The sequence below is a fragment of the Salmo trutta genome, chromosome 2, assembly GCF_901001165.1.
Source record: "Salmo trutta chromosome 2, fSalTru1.1, whole genome shotgun sequence".
Taxonomy (NCBI): Eukaryota; Metazoa; Chordata; class Actinopteri; order Salmoniformes; family Salmonidae; genus Salmo; species Salmo trutta.
Window position 1 is genome coordinate 61,365,672 of NC_042958.1, and position 26,130 is coordinate 61,391,801.

General features: G+C 43.7%; 2 protein-coding genes across 3 annotated transcripts in view; one reads left to right on the plus strand and one right to left on the minus strand.

Annotated features, from left to right (window-relative positions):
* ift140 (intraflagellar transport 140 homolog (Chlamydomonas)) overlaps positions 1-26,130 on the plus strand; it is a 63,614-nt gene that overhangs the window by 27,883 nt on the left and 9,601 nt on the right. For both annotated transcript variants that reach the window (XM_029709903.1, XM_029709910.1), the window contains 9 exons: positions 109-312; positions 1,547-1,619; positions 1,800-1,891; positions 2,391-2,518; positions 2,789-2,906; positions 3,078-3,199; positions 3,326-3,449; positions 5,929-6,060; positions 7,649-7,893. In XM_029709903.1, coding sequence (XP_029565763.1) covers positions 109-312; positions 1,547-1,619; positions 1,800-1,891; positions 2,391-2,518; positions 2,789-2,906; positions 3,078-3,199; positions 3,326-3,449; positions 5,929-6,060; positions 7,649-7,893 — 1,238 coding nt within the window. The remainder of the gene's footprint in view (positions 1-108; positions 313-1,546; positions 1,620-1,799; positions 1,892-2,390; positions 2,519-2,788; positions 2,907-3,077; positions 3,200-3,325; positions 3,450-5,928; positions 6,061-7,648; positions 7,894-26,130) is intronic.
* On the minus strand, positions 15,656-25,779 carry tmem204 (transmembrane protein 204). The gene is made up of 3 exons (XM_029709936.1): positions 24,451-25,779; positions 23,548-23,703; positions 15,656-15,997 (listed from the first exon to the last, which is right to left on the minus strand). Exons 1-3 carry the CDS (start codon positions 24,743-24,745, stop codon positions 15,753-15,755), a joined length of 696 nt encoding a protein of 231 aa, XP_029565796.1. The 5' UTR covers positions 24,746-25,779; the 3' UTR covers positions 15,656-15,752.

The window sequence follows — 26,130 nt, forward strand, 5'->3', positions numbered from 1 at the left end:
ACGATCACCGGACTCATAGAGAGAGTGCAGTTACATTAGTCAGTGACTATGTTATTACAGTTTTACATGAATGTGTTCTCTGATTGCAATTGTCTTGTTTGTTTCCAGTGGGGCTCCAACCTGAACCTGCTGGCTGCCAACAGTGTGACCACAGTGCTGATCCTCTGTGAGCACGTCATGTCTGCCCACTTCGGCCAGCAGGTGGCAGCGGTGCAGCTGACCCCATCTCAGCTCAGCCTCACAATGTTCAACACCAACTCCCACCTCACCCTGCGTTCCGACATGCACATCAAGGGTGTCTGCGTCACCAAGGTAACCAGTCCAAACATTTGTCCCGTTACCAAGTTAACCAGCCTAAAAATGTGTCCCGTGAGCCGTCACCAAGGTAACCAGACAAAAATGGGTCCCGCTACCAAGGTAACCAGAGAAAAATGTGCCCTGCTCACCAACTGTGTATGTATAGCTCAGCGTTTCCCAAACTAGGGGTCGGGACCCCACGTGGGGTCGCCTGATTTGAAAATGGGGTGGCGAGATGATTGTATAAAAAAATTATAATATTGCGCTTGGTTCATAGAACCGGTAGCCGCTAGGTGCGCTTGTAATAAACAGAGCCATTTCGGATGTAAACAGAGCCGTTTCGGATGTAAACAGAGCCGTTTCGGATGTAAACAGAGCCGGTTCGGATGTAAACAGAGCCGGTTCGGATGTAAACAGAGCCGGTTCGGATGTAAACAGAGCCGGTTCTGATGTAAACAGAGCCGGTTCGGATGTAAACAGAGCCGGTTCGGATGTAAACAGAGCCGGTTCGGATGTAAATAGAGCCGTTTCGGATGTAAACAGCCGTTTCGGATGTAAACAGAGCCGGTTCGGATATAAACAGAGCCGGTTCGGATATAAACAGAGCCGTTTCGGATATAAACAGAGCCGTTTCTTCCTACAAATGTGGCTCTATCTTTTATGACCCAGTCACTGAAAGAAAAGACTCAGGAATATGTATGTGTCTTCTGTTTCCCTCTACAATGCCCACAAGCCACACGGGACTTATTAGAGTGGACAAGACCAGGCATTAAATCAGACTGGGGGGGAATGCTGATGTTCTTTTCTACACAGAAGAGCATACACAATTATTGCCTGATGATCTTCTGAACTCCTCAATACCTTTCTGATATGTTTGTCACTTCAAACCATACTTCCTTCACATTGAAATAATGTCAAAAGTACTGTCAGACTGATTTGTAATAGACTGTCACAGCCCCAATTAAAGAAGTAAACATTGGTCATTGATTATATCACTTTTTTTACATGTTGGGGTCGCAATTTTTTTTTTATCAAAATGGGGTCACAGGCCCAAAACGTTTGGGAACCCCTGGTCTAGCTTGACTTGGGAGGCTATCGAATAATTTGTTTTCTGCTCAATGTGAAACTTTTACTGTGTCTGTCTCACACAAGCAGGTGTGTTTATCTAAGGAGTATGTGAGGTGTATTGAGTGGTCTTTTACAATGACTGCGATGTTAGGCATCTGATGTTTACGTGATGTGTGTTCAGGACACAGTCACAGTGTGGAACGGGAAGCAGGTCACTGTGTACGAACCCTCAGGGGCAACTCTACGCAACACAGGTAAAGTGGCTGCACAGCTAAATAGTGATAACATTGCACAACACCAGCATGGCACTGCATAACACGGTCATAAGCACTTATAACACGGTCGTAAGCACTGCGTTAAGACAGATGCTTAGTGTTATTAAGCCCTGTGTGAATCCTCCCTTTCCCATCCTCTCCCGTCCTGCTCGTCCCCAGGCTCTTTCCTGTGTGAGTCCCAGGTCTTAGCTGTGCATGATGAGAATATCTACACTGTGGAGCCCAATAGAGTCCAGGTCCGCACACCACAGGTCAGTCCCCTTATCTGGAACCCTCTGCCTATCCACAGTCACGCACACGCAGATACATACAGACGCATGTACGCACGGATACACACACACACACACACACACACACACACACACACACACACACACAGTATGCATACTGCCTCATACGGCTTCAAGGCTCCTGTCAAATCAGGTTCAGTGTTCTTTTTTTTGTCTGTAGCTTAATTTTTAGATAGTTTTCTACAGCAGGTAATTAATCCTGCAGCAACAGTAAATGTGGATTATAATTACTGGACATTTTTATCGGAGTTGATATACATTTTTCGTTAGGGCAAATTGGTGAAAATTACAAACTTTAAAAGCCTTTTTAAACCTCAAATACACTTCTGTGCAGGAAAATAATTGTCAGCAACAGAAAAGTGATCAAATAAAGATCCTTCTCTGTATATTATAGATAAGCATTGTGTGTCTTTGTCTATTGTAAATAAGCAGTGTGTATCTCTCTGACTCTGTCTCCCAGGGCACAGTGAAGCAGCTACTAGCCTTCTCTGAGGCCGAGGGCAACCCTGTGCTGCTCAGTGTGTGTCAAGGCTACCTGGTGGTGGGAACAGACACAGCTCACATCAAGGTCTTTGACCTCACTCGCAGGTATCCACAAAAACAGATTAAAAACCTCTCAATTTACATTACTTGTAATGGCACAACCACTTTTTCAAATCAGTGTTGTTAGCCAGTGTAAGTGAATGAGCTTGGCCAATTTCTTATTTTGTTTTACAGGTCTCCATTGTTTTGTGTTGCTATACATAGCTAGCAAAAGACTAATCCTTGTCATTGCATATTGCAGCACAATTTTCAGGGTTCATTGTGTATTTCATTGTATCGACTGTATATACGTCTGTACTGTATGTGTGTGTATAGAGAAGCCAAGGCCCACTGCAGTGCTAAGAACCTAGTGGACCTGACCCCTAATCTGGGAGCCCTGAGATCGGTCAAGTGTAACGCCAACGGCAACCAAGTCAGCATCCTGGTCACTCGGGTGAGTGGACACTCCGAGACACAGAACCTTGACTTTTTTTTATCTCATAGATAAACTTTGCTCTTGTGATTTGCAATGAAGTTATTTGAATTGTTACACTTCCAAGTCTGTTAAATTCTACTTCTACCAAGTTGTTGATTATGTTGTTGCTGATTTATTTCTCCCTCTAAGGTGAATGGGAGACCTGACCACAGAATGTACTTCTATGACGTAGAGATGGACACACTCTCTCACTTTGACTTCTTCACTGGTAGACCGCCTAGTGGCATCTCACAGGCCGACGACACAGAAAGGTGTGTGTGTGTGTGCGTGCATTCTTTTGACTGTGTGTTCCTTTGACTGTGTGTGTGTGTTCACTGAATGTGTGTGTGTGCGTGTGCGTGTGTGTGTGTGTGTGTGTGTGTGCGTGTGTGTTCCAGACGGCCACTGACAGAGCTGAGCGAGAGATGTCCTGTGTCTCATTTCTGGGACGAGAACGAGCCTCGTCTGTTTGTGTGTGAGACGGTACTGGTCAACTCTCCCCAAATGGACCATCTGGACAGGGTAGGGGTGGCTTCATTGTACTACTTACCACCACACAAAAATGTTACATACTGTAATGTACAATCACATTAACCAGATTTGACAACAAATAATATATTACATGCCTGTTTTCAGAATGTATTTCGAAAAATACAATACCATGCATACAATACCAGTGTTTCTCCTATATTCATATTTTTTTCATTTTCCTTTGTAATTTTTTTCCCTCCATTTTTTTATTTATATACCATACCAGTCAAAAGTTTGGACACCTTCTCATTCAAGGGTCTTTCTTTATTTTTACTATTTTCTACAATGTAGAATCAAAACTATGAAATAACATATGGAACCATGTAGTAACCAAAAAAGTGTTAAACAAAACAAAATATATTTGATATTATAGATTCTTAAAAGTAGCCACCCTTTACCTTGATGACAGATTTGCACACTCTTGGCATGCTCTCAACCAGTTGCACCTGGAATGCTTTTCCAACCGTTTTGAAGGAGTTCCCACATTTGCTGAGCACTTGTTGGCTGCTTTTCCTTCACTCTGCGGTCCAACTCATCCCATACCATCTCAATTGGGTTCAGGTCAGGTAATTGTGGAGGCCAGGTCATCTGATGCAGTGCTCCATCACTCTCCTTCTTGGTCAAATATCCCTTACACAGCCTGGAGGTGTGTTGTCCTGATAAAAAAACAAATTATAGTCCCACTAAGCCCAAACAAGATGGGATGGCATATCACTGCAGAATGCTGTGGTATCCATGCTGGTTAAGTGTGCCTTGAATTCTAAATAAATCACTGACAGTGTCACCTGCAAAGCACACCCACACCATCACACCTCCTCTTCCATGCTTCACGGTGGGAACCACACATGCGGAGATCATCCGTTCATCTCAAATTTGGAGTCATCAGACCAAAGGACAGATTTCCACCGGTCTAATGTCCATTGCTCGTGTTTCTTGGCCCAAGCAAGTCTCTTCTTCTTATTGTTGTCCTTTAGTAGTGGTTTCTTTGCAGCAATTCGACCATGAAGACCTAATTCATGCAGTCTCCTCTGAACAGTTGATGTTGAAATGTGTCTGTTACTTGAACTCTGTGAAGCATTTATTTGGGATGCAATTTCTGAGGCTGGTAGCACTAATGAACTTATCCTCTGCAGCAGAGGTAACTCTAGGTCTTCCTTTCTTGTGGCGGTCCTCATGAGAGCTAGTTTCATCATAGCGCTTGATGGTATTTGCGACTGCACTTGAAGAAACTTTCAAAGTTCTTGAAATTCCAGATTGACTGACCTTCATGTCTGAAAGTAATGATGGACTGTCGTCTTTTGCCAAATAGGGCTGTCTTCTGTATACCACCCCTATCTTGTCACAACACAACCGATTGGCTCAAACGCATTAAGAAGGTAAGAAATTCCACAAATTAACTTTTAACAAGGCACACCTGTTAATTGAAATGCATTCCAGGTGACTACCTCATGAAGCTGGTTGAGAGAATGCCAAGAGTGTGCAAAGCTGTCATCAAGGAAAAGGGTGGCTACTTTGAAGAATCTCAAATATAAAATATATTTTGATTTGTTTAACACTTTTTTGGTTACTACATGATTCCATATGTGTTATTTCATAGTTTTGATGTCTTCACTATTATTCTACAATGTAGAAAATTGTAAAAAATAAAGAAAAACCCTGGAATGTGTAGGGGTGTCCAAACTTTTGACTGGTATTGTATATTTCTGCGGAGACCCAGTTTTAAAGGGATAGTGCGAGATTTTAGCAATAAGACCTTTTTCTACCTAGAGTCAGATGAACTAATGGATACTATTTTTATGTGTCTTGAAGGAAGTGGCTAACTACCGTTAGCGCACTTGCTAACTAGCGTTTGTACAATGACTGGAAGTCTATGGGAACAGCATGCAAGCTGTTTCCATAGACTTCCAGTCATTGCGCTAACGCTAGTCAGCAAGGGCTCGCAAAACTACTTTCAGCTTCCTTCAAACTGCACGCAGAGACATAAAAATGGTATTCAATGAGTTCATCTGACTCTGGTTAGAAAAAGGGTTTGATTGCCAAAATCTCGCACTATCCCTTTAAGATCAAAGTGTTAAGTTACAGCATATATTCTAGCAAACAGAGCGAGCAGTGGCATGAATGAGATCCACGAGTGCACAGCCACCGCTTGCTCCTCATCATCTCAGTAGAGTGCAGAGGCACACATCAGTTCTATTTAAGATGGTGTCAACATAATTCAATTGTCATGCATTTTAGAATAGAATTCCCTTTTAAAAAGTCACCAGAAGTGACCTTCTCACAATCATTCTACATAACCTCCTGAGACCCCCCCCCCCCCCCCCTTTCCCACTCCTGCTGAAAAGAATCCTAGGGGAAATGCTGAATACATATCAAGTGTGGATGTGTTCGATATGTACTGTATCTGGTGTGTTCTGAGTCCGCTGTGCTATGACCTATGTAACATATAGCATGTATTTGCTGTCTTCTGCAGGCGGATGTGCTCGTTGTGACGTTTTTCTGCACTCAGGAACATGGGCTCCTCCTGCAGGACTCCTACCCCAAACCAGCCGGCCTGCAGGCCCTACTGGCCCTGGACGTTCCCTACTATTACTTCACCTGTAAGGTAGGGACAATGACCAATGTACAGTACATTACCTGCAGAGTATTGAATGGTATCCCTTTACTTAAGGTGAGGCCATTATTTACTGTATGGCTACTCTTTTGTTTACTGATTTTCTAATTTACCAGGGACGTACTGTTCGAATGATTTATTATGTTATCATGATTTTCAGTAGGCCCACAGATGTAGGATCTTAATTTGAGCCAGTTTGCTACAGCAGGAAAAAAAATCCTCTAGCAACAGGAAATCTGAATTATTATGTGGATTATAATTCATCGACATTTTTTGTAAGAGTTGATACGTTTTACGTTACTGCAAATCAATTCTGAAATTCTAAAGTGGAAATTGCAAATTTTAGAAGCCTTTTTAAACCTGCTGTGCAGGCAAATTCTCATCAACAAAAGAGTGATCAAATTAAGATCCTACATCTGTAAATCACTTGTAAGGTAGGGTTGCTCTCTTGCTTCTCTTCCCCATCTTATCCCTCAGAGGCTATGCTCATAAAACTCGTTTAGTCTTTCTTTTCATTTTGCATAATTTTGCTTGGGCTCTTCTTCCCTCTCTTTCTTGAGTGTATGTGAATTTGTCATATTTCATGTGCATGTCTGTCTTTGTTTGTGCTTGGCTTCCATTCACACCAGCTGTTGTTTCGGAGGGGTGGTATCTCTATACCAGAAGTAAGTATCTACTGCCCCTTCAGTTAGTCAGTGCTGCAAATTTCCTCGGCTTTTCCATAGTCCTACCCTCTTTTCCTAGGCTAGTGGCATTGTAAAACCTCCATTGTGTTATAATGATTAACAGGACAATGTAATCTACACCATCCAAAGTGAAATGTTTTTACATAGGAAGAATGCACCACAGTATTCAGATGCATAAGTCAGAATTGTAGTGTCCATGTTTTGTAGCATAGAATGACATATAGAATTGGATAGGATATCTGTAGCTTACTCCACTGGTTGGATAGGGTCAATGTCTTCTTAGATGTCTATTTCCACAGTTTTTGATTCCTTTCTTGTCTGTGTCTCCCTACTAGCCCTAGATCTCATATCTGAGGATGTTTCCTTTCATTGAGCCTACTCTTCTATGATAAAGGACTGGGTGTTGCTACAATAGTGTGTGTGTGTGCGTGTCATTTTCCCTTCCTAATCAAGGAGCCAAATTCTTTCATCTTACCTGTGTGTAATCGAGTCGGCTGCCAGTATTGAAAGTTATCACGCTATAATAGAAAAAGGCTTCAAGAGCCAGATTCTATCTCTGGAGAAAATAAAGAGTTTCCTGAAGAAAAAAATCAGTAAAAAAAAAAATCTGGAACTTTATCTTACCCCACTCCAGCCATTATGTTGACTTTCGACAATCACTCTACCTCTTGTTTGCTCTAAAGGATTCATCAGTACAAACCACATGGTTTAGTTATACATTAGTATTGTTTGTGTGGGGAATTTTCATATTCGGGTGTGAAGTGTTTAAAACAGAGATGAGATTGGACAAATCAATGCATTAAAGAACTAGACCCCATGGAAGCACAACACAAAATCTCTATAGTCACATTGTATTGAAATAGCTAATACTTGGTTATCTCATCAACACCCAGCCAGGTGAGAGGGATCCAGAGGCGGAGGAGGCCCAAGCTCCAGACACCACCCAATCTCCATCCCTGGCCCAGGCCTCAGCCCCGGCTGCCCAGTCCCCGCACATGGTGTCCAGACGAGCCCTCCGGGACTTTCAGGGCCTGGAGAACTGTGAAAAGGCCACCCGCGATGCCATGCTCAACTTTAGCTTCTACCTAACCATCGGAAACATGGACGAGGCCTTCAAGTCCATCAAGCTCATCAAGAGGTAAGAGAACTTGGAGGCCTAGTTTTAACACTCGCTGACTGATAACTCATCAAGAAGTTAAAAGCCAGATAAGTTTACTGTGCTCCGTCTGTGCGGAGAATACAGTATTTAACTTCTCTAGGGTCTGTGGGACGCTAGCGTCCCACCTGGACAACATCCAGTGAAATTGCAGAGCGCCAATTTCAAAAACAGAAATACTCATAAGAAAAAATCATAAAACATACACGTGTTATACATCTGCTTAAAGATTAACTTCTTGTTAATCCAACCGCTGTGTCAGATTTCAAAAAGGCTTAACGGCGAAAGCATACCATGCGATTATCTGAGAACAGTGCCCAGCAGACAAATCATTACAAACAGTTACCAGCCAAGTAGAGGAGTTACAAAAGTCAGAAATAGCGATACAATTAATCACTTACCTTTGATGATCTTCATATGGTTGCACTCACAAGACTCCCATTTACTCAATAAATGTTAGTTTTGTTTGATAAAGTCCCTCTTTATATCCAAAAACCTTTGTTGGCGCGTTTTGTTCAGTAATCCACAGGCTCAAAGGCAGTCACAACAGGCAGACGAAAAATCCGAAAAGTATCAGTAAAGTTTGTAGAAACATGTCAAACGATGTTTATAATCAATCCTCAGGTTGTTTTTAGTCATAATAATCAATAATATTTCAACCGGACAATAGCTTTGTCAATATAAAAGGAAAACAAGAAAGGCGCGCTCTCGGTCGCATGCGGTAAACAGCTCTGGGGACTTTCCCAGACCACTCATTCAGAGTGGACTTGCTCCCTCATTTTTCAGAATACAAGCTTGAAACAATTTCTAAAGACTGTTGACATCTAGTGGAAGCCAGAGGAAGTGCAATTTGGGTCCTCAGTCATTGGAATCTGTATAGGCAGTCAATGGAAAACTACAAACATAAAAAAATCCCACTTCCTGGATGGATTTTTCTCAGGTTTTCGCCTGCCATATCAGTTCTGTTATACTCACAGACATTATTTTAACAGTTTTTGAAACTTTAGACTGTTTTCTATCCAAATCTACCAATTATATGCATATGCTAGCTTCTGGGCCTGAGAAACAGGCAGTTTACTTTGGGCACGCTTTTCATCCAGAGGTGAAAATAGTGCCCCCTACCCTAGTGAGGTTAACAGCTGACAGCTTTCTTCAACTATATGTATCACACCGACTCCAGTAGTGCGGTATGTGTGATGTCTCTGTGATTGTATCGGAGTGTGTCTGCACATATGTGTACGCCTTAGCTAACCCCCAACGCCTTCGCTTCGCCCAATCAGTTGGCAGTGGGGTAGACGTGCAGAATGGCCATGCCTGCAGCCGTGCACCATCCATTTGCCACCGCTTCCTATCATCACTTCCTGGTTCCTGCCCACACCAGGGCCCCATTAACAGCCAGTAATTGCTAAGCACGTCCCAGTTCAAAGGCTTCAGGAAAGGCTATGGGGATGGTATTGTTGGTATGGCCTTGATTCCTCTCAGCCCTCTGTCTGAAGGTTTGCAATGGGAGACTTCATTGTGACAGCTTCTTTAGACCAACACAAATCTTTCAACTGTAGCGGCCAAACATGGATAGAAACATCATGATCGCTCCCTGACCTCAGGATTAAGATGTTTTATGTGGGCTGGTTGTATAACTATAACAAAACAGCTTTGGCATTGAACTGAGAGGAGCGCTTATTTTGCTCACAATTTTAGAGCAATGGACTTATCTGTAAAGCAAGGGCTCTTAAACTTTTTCAGCTCCTGACCAAAATGAAAATTATTGCTTTGATATGACCAGCAGAGCAAATCCATTGGAAATGAGAGCTGGCTAGCGTACGTGTAGCCTAAGCAGAGGGGTTTGACAGAGACAGGAGTGTGTTTAAAGCAAGGATGCTGTGATATGATCTGACAAGCCGTTTTCTGCTTATAGTAGCATAGTATGAAGGGGATTTTCAATCACAGGACATGATTTAGGATGTTTTGTGTGTGTACTGTACTGTACGTTATGGTGAGAGGATGTCCTTCTCTAAACACACTGTGATACACAAATCGCTTGTCCTTGTTTGGTTCTAAAAGAGCGCCCTTTCCAGTCATTCAGCCAACCAGATAAATAGGTCAGAGAGGGGATGTGTGTGTGCATGTGTGTGTGACAAAGGGTGCCACCTCAAAGTAGCCTGGACGTCATCTATAGACTAATACGTGACTGGACACGCCAATCCTAAATTCCCCAGAAGTACTGCTTTGAGCACGTACAAACACGCAAATATGTCTGAAAATACAAAAGGGATAATAGCCTATCCTAGCTAGCCGGATATGACACTATGTTTAATAGGTTGATGACAACTTTAGTAAGTTCCGCAGTGACAGTTATTTTTACTGCCAATTCCTTCTTCAAAGCAGTCACTGTAGCCAGTGTGTTCGATCACAGCTTATCCCCACCAACAGGATGATGCCCTTCTTGTCCCGTGTGTGACCAATAACATGTACTTCTCTTCCGTATATCTGCTGGGGCTCATTGCCATGGAAACGGCCTTTTGAACTGCCAAAACATGATTCAACGGAGAGACCCGCGTACTGTACATGTGAACTCCCAGCAGAGCTTTACTGATAGGCCTATCTCTAAATATTAGATGCATGTGATTTGATACGACCAACTCTGGTCCTGGTCTAAATGCAAAGTGAGCCCTACTGCTGATGAAGCTGTTATAGCTAATGAGATCTGTTGTACAAGTCTTGCTCTAATGCAGATGGAAAGTTGATCAGACGAACCCTCAACCTGATATTTATAGTCTAAAACTTTAACTAATATCTCTGAACATGTTGCCGCTCTCTATGAGACACGCTAAAGGCGACATACTGACGCAGGATGTCGGATACAGTATGTCGGATACAGTGTGGAATGTCTCTGCTCAGTCCAGATCCCCCAGTGCAATTTCCTGTCATTCACGTTGTCCTTGACACCAGGTGACACGCCACAGGGCTATCGCTCCATGTGAGTACCAGCCTTCACTTACAAAATGTCCTTTGCCGTCGGCCATTTATTTACAGGGGTAACGCTTCATCTTTGTCCATTTCCGAGTCAGACAAAGGAAGTCTCCAGAAGTACAGCTAGACTGATGTATTAATGCAATGGTCAACAGTACAGTGATTGTTGTAGTGAAGTCCCTTCTGGTGAGTTTTCTACTGTTTACTGTATAACCTTCTCTATGAGAGAAAAGTACACTGGTCGAACACTATTTAATAGGTCGCACAGTATGTCTTGGTATTTTGACAATGCTTATCAGTCCTATCTATAGTTGTAGGCTATTTCTTAGTGACGCCTCCAAAGCATTTTACCCTAGCTTATAAGTTTCATTTAGGGGTAACTGTCTCAGTATGTAGAAATGTCACTAGATTACAGCAAACACGCTGTTATAGATCAGGAGGAACACTCCATAACATAGGCTCATCATTTTGCTTTTACGATGTGATTTGTTCATCAGTAAGCCTTGATTCATTTGTCAGTTGTTTTATATAACCCAGTAACGTTTAAGTATTTTATGACCATAATCCTCCCTCATAGAATTTAGCCAAAGTATATGTTTGAAGAAAAGATGCAAGAACCATCACAAACAGGTACAGACGGCTTGTATACTTTTAGTTAAACAAAATATGTATTTATTTGCAAACAATCAATGGCAAAGGAATATTGTGGCACTTCCTCTTCTCATCTCATCACTTAACTTCTCTTCTCATCTCTGCTCTCCTCTTCTTCACCTACTCAAAGTCATCCTCTATGAATCTTCTGAGCAAGAACATCCCCTGAAGCAGCTGGATTTCTTCTTGGTCTTCTTCTCTTTGGTCGCCTCCTCCAAGACCACCTTCTCCTTTTTTAGTCTCCCTCTTCAAGACCACCTGCACCTCCTCCTTGGTCTCCTCCTCCAAGGCCACCTGAACCTTCTCATGCTCCAGGCTGGCATAGTGCTCCTGGTATGCCTGGATGAGCCACTGCACCTCTGTCTTATCAATGACGGTCGTCAGTGAGCCAGTGCATTGGTTCAACCTCTCGCCCTTAGCCAGGAGAATGTTCTCCAGCTTGGGCAGGTTGTCTTGGTTCTCGCGGACCCAGTCCTCAGCCCTCTGAACAGCCCTCTCCTCCCTCAGCAACTCAGTGTGGAGCTGACAGCACTTCATCTTCAGCTCGGCATTCTCCTTCTACTGAGAGAACAGGAAAACAGAGCAATAGAATGAGACATATAATCCCTTTAAAGATGCGGGGAGACGTATTGCTGTAACTATATTAATAAATTAAGAAGACACATCAGAATCACACTTCAGTCATATCCAACAAGTATCATGTGTTCTCACCTGGGCGCAGATCCTCAGGTGCATGTTGTACAGAATCATGACAAAAGGGGTCGTCCATTCCAGGGCCAGCCGTAGAAGCAGCCTCTGGGTCAGCAAAGGCTGGTGGTCTTCTGCGAGTCATGCGGGGTATGACCTTAGCAGGGGCAGCCACAGTGGCCACAGCCAGGGCAGTGAAGCCAGGGGGTGGGCGGCAAGGTGTGGCAGGGGCAGCAGTCATTTTACATGTTTTCACTGACAGCTTTTGCTTTGACAGCTGACTGGTTGACATCGTTGGTTGAACCAAAACAAACAAATCGAACCAAAACAAATTAGAATTTCATTCCTTGACCACAATGCTCTGTCGTCATTGATAGTTGGCAATGCTAGGCAACATGGAATTTTTATAAAAAGCTAGTGTTAGCAGACGTAGGGTCTGCTGATGATGTACATTGAAAAATTGAATCTCCCTACTGTCACAGCTAACACCAATTTCAGTTCAACTCTAAATTATATTTTTTCGGTTTTTGCATGGATTTTTCACTTGTGTGAAATATTTAAAAAAACATTTAAAAAATAATATATATATACAGTTGAAGTCAGAAGTTTACATACACTTTTGGCCAGTTTTCACAATTTCACCAGTTTTCACATTTAACCCGAGTAAAAATTCCCTGTCTTAGGTCAGTTAGGATCACCACTTTATTTTAAGAATGTGAAATGTCAGAATAATAGTAGAGAGAATGATTTATTTCAGCTTTTATTTCTTTCATCACATTCCCAGTGGGTCAGAAGTTTACATACTCTCAATTAGTATTTGGTAGCATTGCCTTGAAATTGTTTAACTTGGGTCAAACGTTTCGGGTAGCCTTCCACAAGCTTCCCACAATAAGTTGGGTGAATTTTGGCCCATTCCTTCTGACAGAGTTGGGGTAACTGAGTCAGGTTTGTAGGCCTGCTTGCTCGCACTTTAAACAACTTAAAGGCAATGCTACCAAATACTAATTGAGTGTATGTAAACTTCTGACCCACTGGGAATGTGATGAAAGAAATAAAAGCAGAAACAAATCATTCTCTCAAATATTATTCTGACATTTCACATTCTTGAAATAAATGTGAAATGGGAATTTTTACTTGGATTAAATGTCAGGAATTGTGGAAAACTGAGTTTAAATGTATTTTGCTGAGGTGTATGTAAACTTCCGACTTCAACTGTACATATTTTATTTATTTGTGGTAACACAATATTTTTATATATACTGTATATAAGAGTCTTAGACATCACACAATAGAACAGTAATTTGAAAGACAATACCACACATTATTGTAACATTTGTATTATTTATTATTATTTTCATGCACACTCACTGTTTGGCTTGAAAGTGACAACTCCACGAACAGCTGATTTCCTTTCAGCAGTATGATATAATAGCAATATAATAGCAATATTTTAATACACCTGTATAAAATTAATTTAAGTACATGTACCAGAAGCGAGCAGACTATTGAATGTTTATGGTATTTACTTTATGTCTGTTGGGCAAATCTGAAATCATCAATGTCCTGAGGTCTGAAGATCTGAAAATAGTCTTCTTTTAATACAATTTTCCATTAAACACCCTTTGGTGATTTGGATAGAATGAATTAATGTGCAATTTTGTGCATACGTACACTGCACTTGACAACATTGAGTTCTCAAGATAAAGGTAGACCTAAATCTCTTTTTAATATTAAGAATAATATAACAATATGCAGGAAGTATATGTTATTACATACTGTAAGTGCACTAAGAACAAAACATGTCAAGATCCAGCTTGATCTTTTCCTAAACAGGGCGTTTTCATGGAGTTTTGCTGAGGAAATTCCAGGTCAAACAAACCTTCAAGCACACTTTGGAGTAATTGGCTTACTACAACATGTCTACTAAAACGACAAATTCACTACAGCTCAGTGTTTCCCCTAGGAGTTTTTTCAGCAGTGGTGGTAGAGTTAACTGTTTTTAGGATTTAATTTTAATATAATTGTTTTAAGTGGTGGCAACGGTTTAGCAGCGGCAGTGCACTGCATATAGGGGAAACGCTGCAGTTTATGGTTTTAAAACTGACTTACATACACTATATACAAAGTATGTGGACACCCCTTCAAATTAGTCGATTCGGCTATTTCAGCCACACCCGTTGCTGACAATTCCATAAAATCAAGCACACAATCATGCAATAGACAAACATTGGCAGTAGAATGGCCCTACTGAAGAGCTCAGTGACTTTCAACGTGGCACCGGCATAGGATGCCACCTTTACAACAAGTCAGTTCGTCAAATGTTTGTCCTGCTAGAGCTGCCCCGGTCAACTGTAAATTCTTTTATTGTGAAGTGGAAACATCTAGGAGCAACAATGGCTCAGCTGCGAAGTGGTAGGCTACACAAGCTCACAGAATGGGACCCCCGAGTGCTGAAGGACGTAGTTCGTAAAAATTGTCTGTCCTCAGTTGCAACACTCACTACCGAGTTCCAAACTGCCTCTGGAAGCAACGTCAGCACAATAACAGTTTTTCTCGGGAGCTTAATGAAATTGGTTTCCATGGCCCGAGCAGCTGCACACAAGCCTAAGATCAACATGCTCAATGCCGAGCGTTGGCTGGAGTGGTGTAAAGCTCGCCGCCATTGGACTCTGCGGGGAGTAATGGTCTGGGTCTGTTTTTCGTGGTTCGGGTTAGGCCCCTTAGTTCCAGTGAAGGGAAATTTTAACACTACAGCATACAATGACATTCTAGACAATTTTCTGCTTCCAATTATCTGCTTCCAATTTTATGCAACAGTTTGGGGAAGGCCCTATCCTGTTTCAGCATGTCATTGCCCCCGTGCACAAAGCAAGGTCCATACAGAAATGGTTTGTCGAGATCGTTGTCGAAGAACTTGACTTGCCTGCACAGAGCCCTGACCTCAACCCCATCGAACACATTTGGGATGATTTGGAATGCCAATTGTGAGCCAGGCCCAATTGCCCAACATCAAAGCCCAACCTCACTAATGCTCTTGTGGCTGAATGGAAGCAAGTCCCCGCAGCAATATTCCAACATCTAGTGGAAAGCCTTCCCAGAAGAGTGGAGCCTGTTATAGCGGCAAAAGAGGGATCAATTCAATATTAATGCCCATGATTTTTGAATGAGATGTTCAACGAGCAGGTGTCCACATACTTTTGTAGTGTATCATTCATAATTTGTTTTGGAGATTTAGAGATGTGTTAGCTAAATGTTTTATGGAGAAACTATCCTTGCATCAAGGAGCGTTACTCAGTCCAGGGAAAAATTTGAGTTCCATTAGTCATTGTAAATGATGAAGCCATGAAGTTCAAAGATGTAGAACTGTACAACAGTGAAAGCATGTTAGTCCAGCACTGGTAGAGCCATGACAAAACGTGTGTCTTCTGTAGAGTAATTAATTGAGGCACCTGTTTGGGTGAAAATATGCAGAGACTGTCAGAGCATTGTCTATTCTTCACCCTGTTAGGTTCAAGAGTCAGGGATCGGGGGGCTCAGCAGGGCGACTCCACATAGTCGTTGTCGAGGCGTGGGTGGAAGTTCGACGCCAGCGAGCGGCTGATGACAATGACGCGGGGTGTGAGGCAGTCGTCGCGGCGATGCAGGATGTTCCAGATGAGCATGGCAGCGGCGAGCGTGGCCAATAAGCAGGCGGCGATGTCCACGTAGCACGAGTAGGACAGGTGTGTGTACGGGCCGATCCGGTAGAACGTCACCAAGCCGATCACCAGCACAAAACCTGGGGAGGGAGAGCGTCAGGGAAGGGTTAATTCAATGAGGCCTTAGTCATTCAAACCAGAGAGAGACAAATCTCTTGTGTATTTTGGTCTCCATCTCAAACAATTGAATCAATTTAATTTGTTTAACGGTGCCGTTGATGGAGAGTGGATTTAGATGATCATCATCTCACTGTTGCCAACTCTACTAAAATCCTCACCATTCGTTCTAGTCAACATTTACAATATAGCAATCACAGGTAGAGAGGCAATAAATATCTATGGGGTTTATCAGTTGCTGGGATGAATATAGGAAGCCACATGACCTTTGGTCCCAATTACTATATTGAGTATGACCATATAATAGTAGGAACATTTTATACAGGTAGATCATGCGGCATATTGGCCTGCTGTGCTTAGAAATTCTCTGAGCCTTTAAGCCCAGAAGAGGCTCTGCTTGTGGTCTTTGAATTCTAAAGGTTTCCTATCTGGGAGGACTACTGGGATTTCAGCATCAAAGGACACACGCAAGGAAATATCACCGTCATTCTTCTCAGAAAAGCTATCCAAATAAGTTTGAAAGCCATTCTAATGTATTATTGATGTAATGTTAAAACATATTGTTGTAACCTACGTCACCATGATCAGGGAAGATCACAAAAAAGAGAGGAGCCATTTATATCACTGTTCATCAACAAACGTTCATCAAGATTAAATCCGCATTAAGGGAGACAGCGCCACTGTTCGCCCCAACGTCTTTGTTATTGTTTTGTTGATGAAAAGAAAGGAGAGGCGCATTCGGCAGCGCGGTAAAAAAAATAAATAATAATATTTAAATGCTGTGAATATTCTGCTGTCCTATCGCACGTGCAATGATGTCAGAGGGGGAAAACTGTGTTTGTTGTTTGCAGTAACTTCTTTGTTGTTGCGTTATCCCAAAACGGATGTGGCACTTTCACCAGTTAAGGATTTCAGCTTTAAGGTTTGGATATGAATTGGTGAAAAACCAAGGTGGGGAATTTACCCCTGTCCCCCCACAAAGTAGGATTACAACATTTGATGATTTGTAACCAAAATTAACCATCACCCACAATGGATTGATCACTAGGCTAGATCTCAATGAGGAACTCCATTTCCCAGACTTAAGTGATGACTGGAGCCAGTCAATAGTTCAACAATAACACTCGTTTGGGAGCATGTCCGATCAACAGTTGGTATAAATAAAGGCACCAAAAATACTTGCTGGAAAAGGGGATGTTGGTCCATTAGGATATGAATCAGTCAGTTTCCTGTGGCTGGCCAGTAAGCCAGTGACAGTGCTGGACAAGCGTTATTTAAATGTTGTGTGAGAGTTTAGCTGTATATGGCTCTCTCTGTATGGGTGATTCCGATCCATAAGCCTGTCTTTTTTTATGAGAGTTTGTCGCTAGGTAATTGTATATGCCTGTGTGTGATTAATATGTGTGTGTGCTTGTTTATGTTTCTTATGTGTCTGAATTTGAGTATGTAACTTGCGTGCAAGTGATTGTCTGGCCATCTGTGTATTTAACCTGCCTGACTCATTTTTATTTAAAAAAAATCATAAAGCCTCTCCTCCCAAGTCCCCGAGCCCCAGGCTATGTGAGCTGTGTGAATGGCTTTTTTTTGGCACATTCTAATCTGTCGGGCTTCCTTCCTCTTTTTCCTCTTTCCATCCTTCCTTCCTTCCCTTCTCTCCACACCCCCCGCTTCAGGTTAGGGGATGTTTGACACAGTCAGACTGTCAACAACCTTCCTGAAAGACACTGACTGAACCCATTCTTATCTCATTGTAATAAAACTAGGTCCTGGAAATTCACTGAGCTTACTGCTTCCTGGTTGTCCTTCCAATTAATATATTATCATTCTTAAACTAGGACAACTAGTAGTCATGTCATACCTGAATGACTTAGCACTATTAAATGAATAGAGAATGATTGGTATGACCACCAGCCCACTAAATGCCCTCAGCTTAATCCGCGGTGCACTCAACTGTGCTGTGAAGTCACCCACAAGCCTAAGAGGTCCCAGTGTTCAAATTCCTTGACTTTTTAAGCCTATCGCTTTTGGCTTGCCTTTCTCTTCCTCCAGAAAGAAGCACATATTTCCCTTGGTATTGTTTTTTTTGGAGATGCCATTGCCCCGTTGTGTATGGGAGACACAATAGCCAAGGCCACAGTTTGGGAGTGGTGCCAGCTGTGCCCACCACACATCCCCCCCCCTCCCCCGTCTCAAATTCACGTCTCAAACCCACGTGAATGTCTAACCCTTCACCTTTGATCCTCTGATCCTCACGCAGAGCTCTCTCCATTCCGTCGCACATTCCTGAGCCCGTCAGTCTCAGGGGTTGAAAACAGGCCATTGTTACTCTCAGCCACAGCTCAGACCTGCTGCTGAACCCAGTGTTGAGATATCGCTGGGTGGAATTGGATATTGTTATCCCACCGTCTGCATGTGATAGCTGAGGTTTTTGGCACATCCCGAAAACAGAGCATTCTTTCCCGAGAAAGACTGGCTGCTCGTAAATATAACTCCCATTCACAGCGGAGAGAGAGAGAGAGAGAGGCCCATTCACTGGCTCTCAGTGGGGGAGGAGAGGATCTGCTGAGCGGTGGAGGTCTACTTTACTGGCCCGAAATCAGGAAGTGAAAGCAATAGGGATGATGGGAAATCACTAAGTCTGTTGGTGTTCAGTATATTATAAATAATGGCAAGATGTTTTTTTTTTTTCAGTGGTGGAGATGAAGATTATGAATTGCCTGGCTGGGCTGTGGGACAGTGAATGTGCATTGATTATTCAAATGTAACTGTTAACGGACATTACCCGTGGATTATTGTGAATAACTAATGGGTAACAACCAATCAGCATCCAGGATCCAAACCATCTGTTTTATAATATACTGTAGGCTAGTCTTGACTTTTGAATCACTGTCAAGATCTGTCAAATAAGGTTTTGGCTCTGGCTGTTTGTATTTCCGTATAGTCTCTTATTTCATGGTCAATATAGTAACAGCTAAATATAATATGGCAATGAGAAGCCTTGGGAACACTGAAACCTAGGAACCATTGTTATCTCTACTGCCTTGAAGTCCTCACCAAGTCATCTATATTCTGCTCACTCTTGATGTCCAAATATGGTCTAGTCTTCATATAGTGGCATACGAGTACAAAGGATGATGCAATTGTTTTCCAGCAGCGGGTATTTTTATCTTGGGGAAGTAGGTGCTTATGTATTTCTCTCACTCATTAGTCATGTCACTATTCTTATTAATGTCAACATGTGGGTTTATAATAGACGGGCTGTTGTTTTTTTGTTTTTTTTTACAGCTACTGACAACCGTCCTAAATATCCATCCGTACCTAATTATTCTGCCATTGTATTAACATCTCACACATTGATGAGACAAGTCCTTGTGTGCCAAACAATAGTTTGGCTCAGCATGTTCTTTTGGAAGGGGATGATTTGGGTGGGTCCCTTCTAAGACCTTCAGATAAAAGTCCCAGCGATGCGTGCCGAAGAAGCTAGCATTTTATCTCATGTCGATAGAGGGGACCCTTTATTTGCCCCTGTTCCTGGACATTCTTTAAACACAGGCATAAAAGCTAGGCCAAGCTTATCTGGACGGCAGCTGTTCCCACCCTACGGCGATGTGTATAAAAGGACGTTTTTGTACCGACCAACCCAATACACACGCGCACACACCCTCCCTTCCAGCACACACACACTCAGTCCCTGTCGAACTGTCTTTTGCGTCCGCTCCCTTCTCTTTCCTCCACTGCTTGGGGTTTGCATAACAGGTAGTCGCAGGCATTTCCTTGTCCTGAGCAGGGATATCCTGGCGCCCGACAGTCGCTCCCTGGCTCGCTGCAGCTCCGGCCGGCCCACCAGACCGCACCGACCACCTGCTATATTTAGCCTTCAGACCCTTGGATGCTGCCCCCGCTGTGCCACAATACTGACCGGGTTTGACATCCCTAAATAACAAGATGTGAGCCCAACACAACGTGACAACGTCACACTCACCCCCTCATAGGCACTTGCCACACGGCCCTCTGGGACGGATGAATGGCGGGGGGGGGGGGGGGGGGGGGGTGTCTTGGTCTGCCCTCACCCCCTCCTCCTCTCCTTTCCATTGCTATTCCTGGTGGTCCTTCTCTTCAATTGACTTTTCAAGAAAATTACATCTTGGAATGATAACAGCTGATCCTTTTTGGGGTTTTTGGTTTGTTTAGTCTCTCTGGATTTGTTTATGTTTTTTGTCCTCTAGCCAAGCCTCAAAGCTCCATGGGTTTCTTTTATGTGTTGCACTGGGGAACGAGGGACTTTTGTTTCTTAGCAACACACTGTGACCATTTTTAGATCTGAGGAACGTTCAGAAAGTGATGAACACTATTGAACATTTCAAAGTTGAACTCAAGAGTTAGACACTTGCTCGTTCACTTTAGATTCCCCTGTAGTCTCACTTTATATCTGGTAGTGCATTGGTGTCTTGCTTTGGGCAGTAGGTGTTTTATAGTGTGATTCTCCAACTCAGGGGTTTTCAACATATGGCTATGCAGGGGGTCCGCCAATTATTATTATACTTTTTTGAGGGGGATGGTGGAGTGGGGTTATGTAAAAAAATATCGCTATCTACAACAGAATACCATCGTGGATACCATTTTTATGTCTCTGCGTCCATGCCAAAATCTTGAACTATAGAAAACTCTTAAGCGGGCTGTGTAAGTAGTAATTTTCAGGGTTGAAAAACAATTTCAGTTTCTTAAACGACCAAAACTAGATAGAAAGCATGCAGAAAAGATTTTGAACTATATAATTTGTATAATACCATCTTTGAGAACTAACAATCAAATAAAAGCGAGACAGTCTGGGAGAATTGAAAAAGAAAAAAAAAACGGGCATTTCAGAGCACATGCCTATTTCATTTTGTTATGTTTGAGCAGAGGAACACAGCATTAGCCATGGCAAAATGCACAGAATTGCAGGAAATAAGATTTAAAAATGCAAAATTGTCTCTCAGCTCCATGCCAAACTATGTAGAATTGCTGAAAATGTTCTTCAAAACTGCAACATTTTCTCAGCTCAATGGAAAAATGTGTAGAATTGCAGAAAATGTGTTTTACAACAGCAAAATGTTCTCCCTGCCGCCAAGATGCCTTTGTAGCTAATAGTGTTTACACTTCCTCTTTCCAATGAACTGTGAGGTCAAAATAATGAAACTTTCTTCCAAATCTATTCATTTTAAAATGTTGATTACTTCTACTTGCCATTATTATTCACCTGATGACAAGACAAGACGTGAATTATCTTTTTTGCTAACATATGATGGGGGTCGCTGGTTTGTCTGGATGGGGGTCCCTGGGTAAGAAAAGTTTCCCTCACATATGTTTAGGTGTTTGCTGGTGTCTGCAGGTCTCAACAAGTGTGTTTCTCTCTGTAGTGTTTGATATTGGATCATTCCATGCGAATATTAAACCAAAATGTCCATGCATGTTCTATTTCACAGAAAGATCCCTTGAAGAAAGGATTTTTGACATCACCTGTGTTTAGCATTTTTGTCTTTTTATTTTCACATAGAATGACCGACTGTACTTGGCCATCTGCAGTGTTCATGTCCAGGCTGGTTAGTTTCTGTTTTTTTCTCTATTGTAGGTGTTGGATAGGCTGTTACATCTGGTTGCTTGAAAACTCAGTAAAAAAAGGAACGTCCTCTCACTGTCAACTGCGTTTATTTTCAGCAAACTTAACATGTGTAAATATTTGTATGAACAAAACAAGATTCAACAACTGAGACATAAACTGAACAAGTTCCACAGACATGTGACCAACAGAAATTGAATAATGTGTCCCTGAACAAAGGGGGGGGTCAAAATCAAAAGTAATAGTCAGTATCTGGTGTGGCCACCAGCTGCATTAAGTACTGCAGTGCATCTGCTCCTCATGGACTGCACCAGATTTGCCAGTTCTTGCTGTGAGATGTTACCCCAGTCTTCCGCCAAGGCATCTGCAAGTTCCCAAACATTTCTGGGGGGGAATGGCCCTAGCCCTCACCCTCCGATCCAACAGGTCCCAGACGTGCTCAATGGGATTGAGATCCGGGCTCTTCGTTGGCCATGGCAGAACACTGAGGTTCCTGTCTTGCAGGAAATCACGCACAGAACGAGCAGTATGGCTGGTGACATTGTCATGCTGGAGGGTCATGTCAGGATGAGCCTGCAGGAAGGGTACCACATGAGGGAGGAGGATGTCTTCCCTGTAACGCACAGTGTTGAGATTGACAACAAGCTCAGTCCGATGATGCTGTGACACACCGCCCCAGACCATGACGGATCCTCCACCTCCAAATCGATCCCGCTCCAGAGTACAGACATCGGTGTAACGCTCATTCCTTCGACGATAAACACGAATCCGACCATCACCCCTGGTTAGACAAAACCGCGACTCGTCAGAGAAGAGCATTTTTTGCCAGTCCTGTCTGGTCCAGCGACGGTGGGTTTGTGCCCATAGGCGACGTTGTTGCCGGTGATGTCTGGTGAGGACCTGCCTACAAGCCCTCAGTCCAGCCTCTCTCAGCCTACTGCAGACAGTCTGAGCACTGATGGAGGGATTGTGCGTTCCTGGTGTAACTCGGGCAGTTGTTGTTGCCATCCTGTACCTGTCCAGCAGGTGTGATGTTCGGATGTACCGATCCTGTGTAGGTGTTGTTACACGTGGTCTGCCACTGCGAGGACGATCAGCTGTCCGTCCTGTCTCCCTGTAGCGCTGTCTTAGGCGTCTCACAGTACGGACATTGCAATTTATTGCCCTGGCCACATCTGCAGTCCTCATGCCTCCTTACAGCATGCCTAAGGCACGTTCACGCAGATGAGCAGGGACCCTGGGCATCTTTCTTTTGGTGTTTTTCAGAGTCAGTAGAAAGGCCTCTTTAGTGTCCTAAGTTTTCATAACTGTGACCTTAATTGCCTACTGTCTGTAAGCTGTTAGTGTCTTAACGACCGTTCCACAGGTGCATGTTCATTAATTGTTAATGGTACATTGAACAAGCATTGGAAACAGTGTTTCACCCCTTTACAATGAAGATCTGTGAAGTTATTTGGATTTTTTACGAATGATCTATGAAAGACAGGGTCCTGAAAAAGGGACGTTTCTTTTTTTGCTGAGTTTATTTGTGCACCATCTCAGAGCCACAGATATACATACTGTATATGCTAGTCTACCTTTCTTGCAAGGGACTGGCAAGCTAGGGACCTTTCTGCCTCCTTGAATGACCTCTTACATTACAACTAGTACCTGACAACTGACAAAATCATATACGGCTAACCATCTAGTAGACCGCAAACCATCATCCCAAGAAACAGTGGCGGTCTGTGAACCAGAGGTTGCAGACACTGGGGTAGGCTATATGTAGCTATAAACACTCTGCCCCATGTTCTGCGGTTAGTGTATTAAAGCCACATTCTTGGATTCGTTATTCTTCAAGAATCAATAAGTAATTATAAAACATTTGAACAGATTCCCAGACTATAGCTGTAACTAGGTTGGTATGGTACTCACTGGCCAACTGGAACAGCGCGGCAATGGCCTCCTCCCACCACTGGGAGTCCTGGGTGACGAAGGGCAGCTCCATCAGGCCCAGCAGGAAGATGAGCTGCCCGGCCGTCAGTGCCACCGTAGCCATCAGGTTACACGCTCGCATCATGTCAAACTGCACTGGGGGGGGGCAGAAAGAGGGGGATACTTTTCTAGGATGATCTCTCTGGCCAAGACGTCAGGTTTACAGTATGTTTACGGACATATTGATACATTGTTATTGATGGATCTATGTGAATTGTGCAAATTCTTCGCTCAAACTATAGACCGAGACACTCCATCTGCTTGACAAGTCACTATGATGACCTGTTGATTTCAGATTGCTGTGTGTCATACTGTGATATCGGATGAAAGGCTGTTGTCATAACCTTGGAAAAGGAAAGGAGAGCCACACACTCTAGGAGCTCAGATGCAATAATTGAATAACCTCATAACCAACTTTTCGTCATAACCTGACATAAACAGTCAATCAAGCCTTGATAGTAAGAATTTGAACTGTCCCTTTTTTATCAGTGTATGTTAGAAATCTGTCCAATACAGCCCAGGCAGCCATCAGTTCTCACTGAATGAGATTGACTGTTTCTGGTTTATTTGCATCACATTCCTCAACTGTCAACAACTTGGTTTAGCATCTGGCTGTGTCTGGTTTGGTGATATACATGATCATTGTTGATCTCCATGCACAAAAGATTACATAATTCAATTGCTTTATTGCATCGTCAACGATCTGCTGGTCTGAGCTTCATTCCCAGAGCACCTACCTTTTTATATTGCAGTTTTCCTAATTTCTGAACTAGGCCTTTGTAAAAATAATAATAATAATCATAATGAGCGAACATTAAGAAACAGACACGTCATTCCACTTACATTTGACGGTGCTGCGGGACTCTTGGTAGCCTGCATACTCCGAGCCCCAGCCCAGGCCCTCACACGGCCTCTGAGACCCCTGACCTCTCCTATTGGACCCCCCAACACCGTGTTCATCCCGGCCCCTCTCCCCTCCAGTCATGACGGGACACATCCTCCACAGCCCCACGCTGCGCTTGCGTCCGTCCTCCAGGGCCTGCAGCACCCAGCTGGGGGTGAAGGCCGCCACGTTGTTGAGGACCAGGGACAGCAGGGCCACCGCCACCGCCGCCGTCACCAGCCGCTGCACGGCCATGTGCCGCTGCCCGCCCACCACCGCCACCTCTCCCTCCCCCGCCGCCCTCTCGTCGTCCCTCTGGTCCTCTCCTGCGCTGCCTTGCCTCTCCTGGGCAGCAACACCAGCGGTGCTCGGTGGCCCCCGGCTCTCCTCCTCTTCTACTGCCAGTCAGCTAGCGGCTAATGCTAACCCCAGGCAGTAACACTGCTGAAGAAAAACAGGAACGTGTTAGCTCAGCATATTGTTTTGTTGTTAGCTCAGCTCATGTTGTTAGCTTCATCCTCATTGAGTTTTTGGGGGTGGAGGTCAGTTGGTTCAGCGTTCCTCCTCGGAATGCACGGTGGGCAGGCGTGGGTTAATCCGACCGACGTCGAGGTCCATTCCACTGGCTTTGGCGACTGGCTGCAGCTTGGCTCTCGCTCTCGAACCTCGCTCCACTATAGTCTCTTCAACCGTCTCTTTTCCACTGATTTTATTACCCCTTTTCTCTCCTCGTCTGATTTCTATTTGCTGCCCTCCTCTCCGTTGGTTCTCTGCAGCTGTTTCAAGATTTTGTCTTCTCTGTGTAGGCGTTTGCCTCCCCCGCTCCCCCAGTTTCTTTCTTTCTTCTGTGTTTTTTTCCTTCTTCTTCAAACTCTCCACAGGGGTGGCGGGGGAGTGGAGACGCAGAGTAGAGCAGCAGAGCAGATCCTCTAGATCGTGTTGCTAAGGGCCAGTGGCTCACTGGCGGCTCACTGAGGCTTAACCAAGGAAGGGCTTTGTCAACTGGGAGAGTCTTCTTCTGACCCTCTCGCTGTCTCTCTGTCTCTGTGTGTGTGTGTGTGTGTGTGTGTGTGAAGTGTTGGTTCAGGGTGCGAGATTTTAGTATGTGGCTGCAACAGGTTTGACCAGACAACTCCCTCCCTCACTCTGTGTGTGTGAGAATGTGCGCTCCTGAGACCCACTCAGAGACGACGAATGGGAGGGTTTTCAGCCCTAAGAGCCTAAAGGGCGTTCTAGCTGCTGCAGCTCCTCTTCTCTCTCTGTCTCTCTCTCTCTCTCTCTCTCTGTGTGTGTGTGACAATGACACACACTGGCCCCCACTGTCCAACCAGCAACAGGATGGGTTTCCTGAGAGGAAAAAGGTCGGAGGGGGGCAAAAGGCAGACTCTGTCCTCCTGTGTCTCTCTCTCTCTCTCTCTCTCTCTCTCTCTCTCTCTCTCTCTCTCTCTCTCACTCTCTCTCTCTCTCTCTCACTCTCTCTCACCAAACCCTGAGGGTTACTATAGTTCTTTTCTGGCTCTGAAACGTCTGTGTAAGATGTGGATTCACAGACTGATAGATCCGTGGGGATTTGAGGGGCTGTGTTTGTATGGTCTATTACCATAGAGAGCAGGCTTTTGGCTGCCAGTGCAGAGCAGTGC